The 1,242-nt window shown below is 37.6% G+C and overlaps 1 protein-coding gene across 1 annotated transcript; it reads left to right on the top strand.

Moving 5' to 3' along the window:
• The first annotated feature begins 7 nt into the window (after positions 1 to 7).
• Positions 8 to 625, top strand: LOC110036408. The gene has a single exon (XM_020740841.1). The coding sequence runs from the start codon at positions 8 to 10 to the stop codon at positions 623 to 625; it is 618 nt and encodes a 205-aa protein (XP_020596500.1).
• The last annotated feature ends 617 nt before the right edge of the window (positions 626 to 1,242 follow it).

Here is a 1,242-nt window from a genome sequence, read left to right as displayed (position 1 = left end):
GAAGTTAATGAAGTGGACACCTGAATTTGATCCCTCAAAGGAACCCCCTGTAGTTCCTATTTGGTTCAAATTCCCCAACCTACCCATTCAGTACTTCCATCAAAATGTTCTTTTCAGCATCAGTAGGGTGCTTGGCTGCCCACTGAAAATTGATGCCCCTACCTATAATATGGCTAGACCTGCTCGTGCTAGAGTTTTGGTAGAAAGGGACATCTCACTACCTGATATAGATAGGGTGTGGATTGGTACTTCTGAAGAAGGATTTTGGCAGCAAATAGTAATGGAACAAAAGCTAGGATATTTTCAATATTGTAAAATGTTTGGAAATAATGTGGAAAGGTGCTATAGACTACACCCTGCATCTAAAAGAAAAACTGCTGGGGTCAGAAATAGTTATAGACAAGTAGAAACAAATGGAATGGTAGTTGCAGCTGTTGAAACTGAGGTTGTTGTTAAAAATACTATTGGGGTTAAACCCAATAATGGTTCTGTGGAGCAAGAGGAAGCCATTGGCATTAACAGAAATTTGAAGGGAAATATTATGCATGATGACAACTTAATCAGTATTAATCCAATTAGAGTTGAAGACCAGAGAATTGACAGTTTGACTGATGTCTTAACTTAAGATTGGTAAGTTCAAAGAAGCAATAAAAAGAAAAAAGGCAAGTTAGAATTTAAACAAACTTTGGAGGGCTCAACTAATTTGGATCACCATCCAAGGACTAGGGGGAAAGGGAGGACCTTCTCTCAACGATTAAGTTTCTTGTTTGGAACATTAGGGGTATTGCTCACCCCTCTTCTCTCAAAAGATTAAAAAATCTAGTCAAAGTCCATAAAGTTTGGTGTTTTGCCATTCTTGAACCTTTAATTACTGAAAATTCCCAAAAAATTCAAAAGAAGTTCCCTCAATCTGATCATTTTTCTAACTCCAATAATAAAATTTGGCTTTTTGCTAGAGCTGAATTACATTGGTCTATTTTGATAAATCATTCTCAGTTTATTCACATCCAATTCTATATTGGAGCTCAAGTTGGCTATGTCACTTTCATTTATGCCAGTAGGCTTGCCAACGACCAAGCCACCTTATGGAATGAGTTGATTCTGATTGGACAAGCTGTAAACTCTTTTTGGATTTTGGGGGGTGACTTAAACTGTCTTTCCTCTCTTGGTGAAAGAAAAGGTGGTAGACCTCCCACAGTCTCTGCAATAAAAAAATTCAATGATTTTCTCTCTGAGGCTGAG

The sequence above is a fragment of the Phalaenopsis equestris genome, unplaced genomic scaffold (assembly GCF_001263595.1).
Source record: "Phalaenopsis equestris unplaced genomic scaffold, ASM126359v1 Scaffold206088, whole genome shotgun sequence".
Classification (NCBI taxonomy): Eukaryota; Viridiplantae; Streptophyta; class Magnoliopsida; order Asparagales; family Orchidaceae; genus Phalaenopsis; species Phalaenopsis equestris.
Note: the sequence above shows the minus strand (reverse complement) of the source record. Positions and strands in the feature narration are given on the sequence as shown.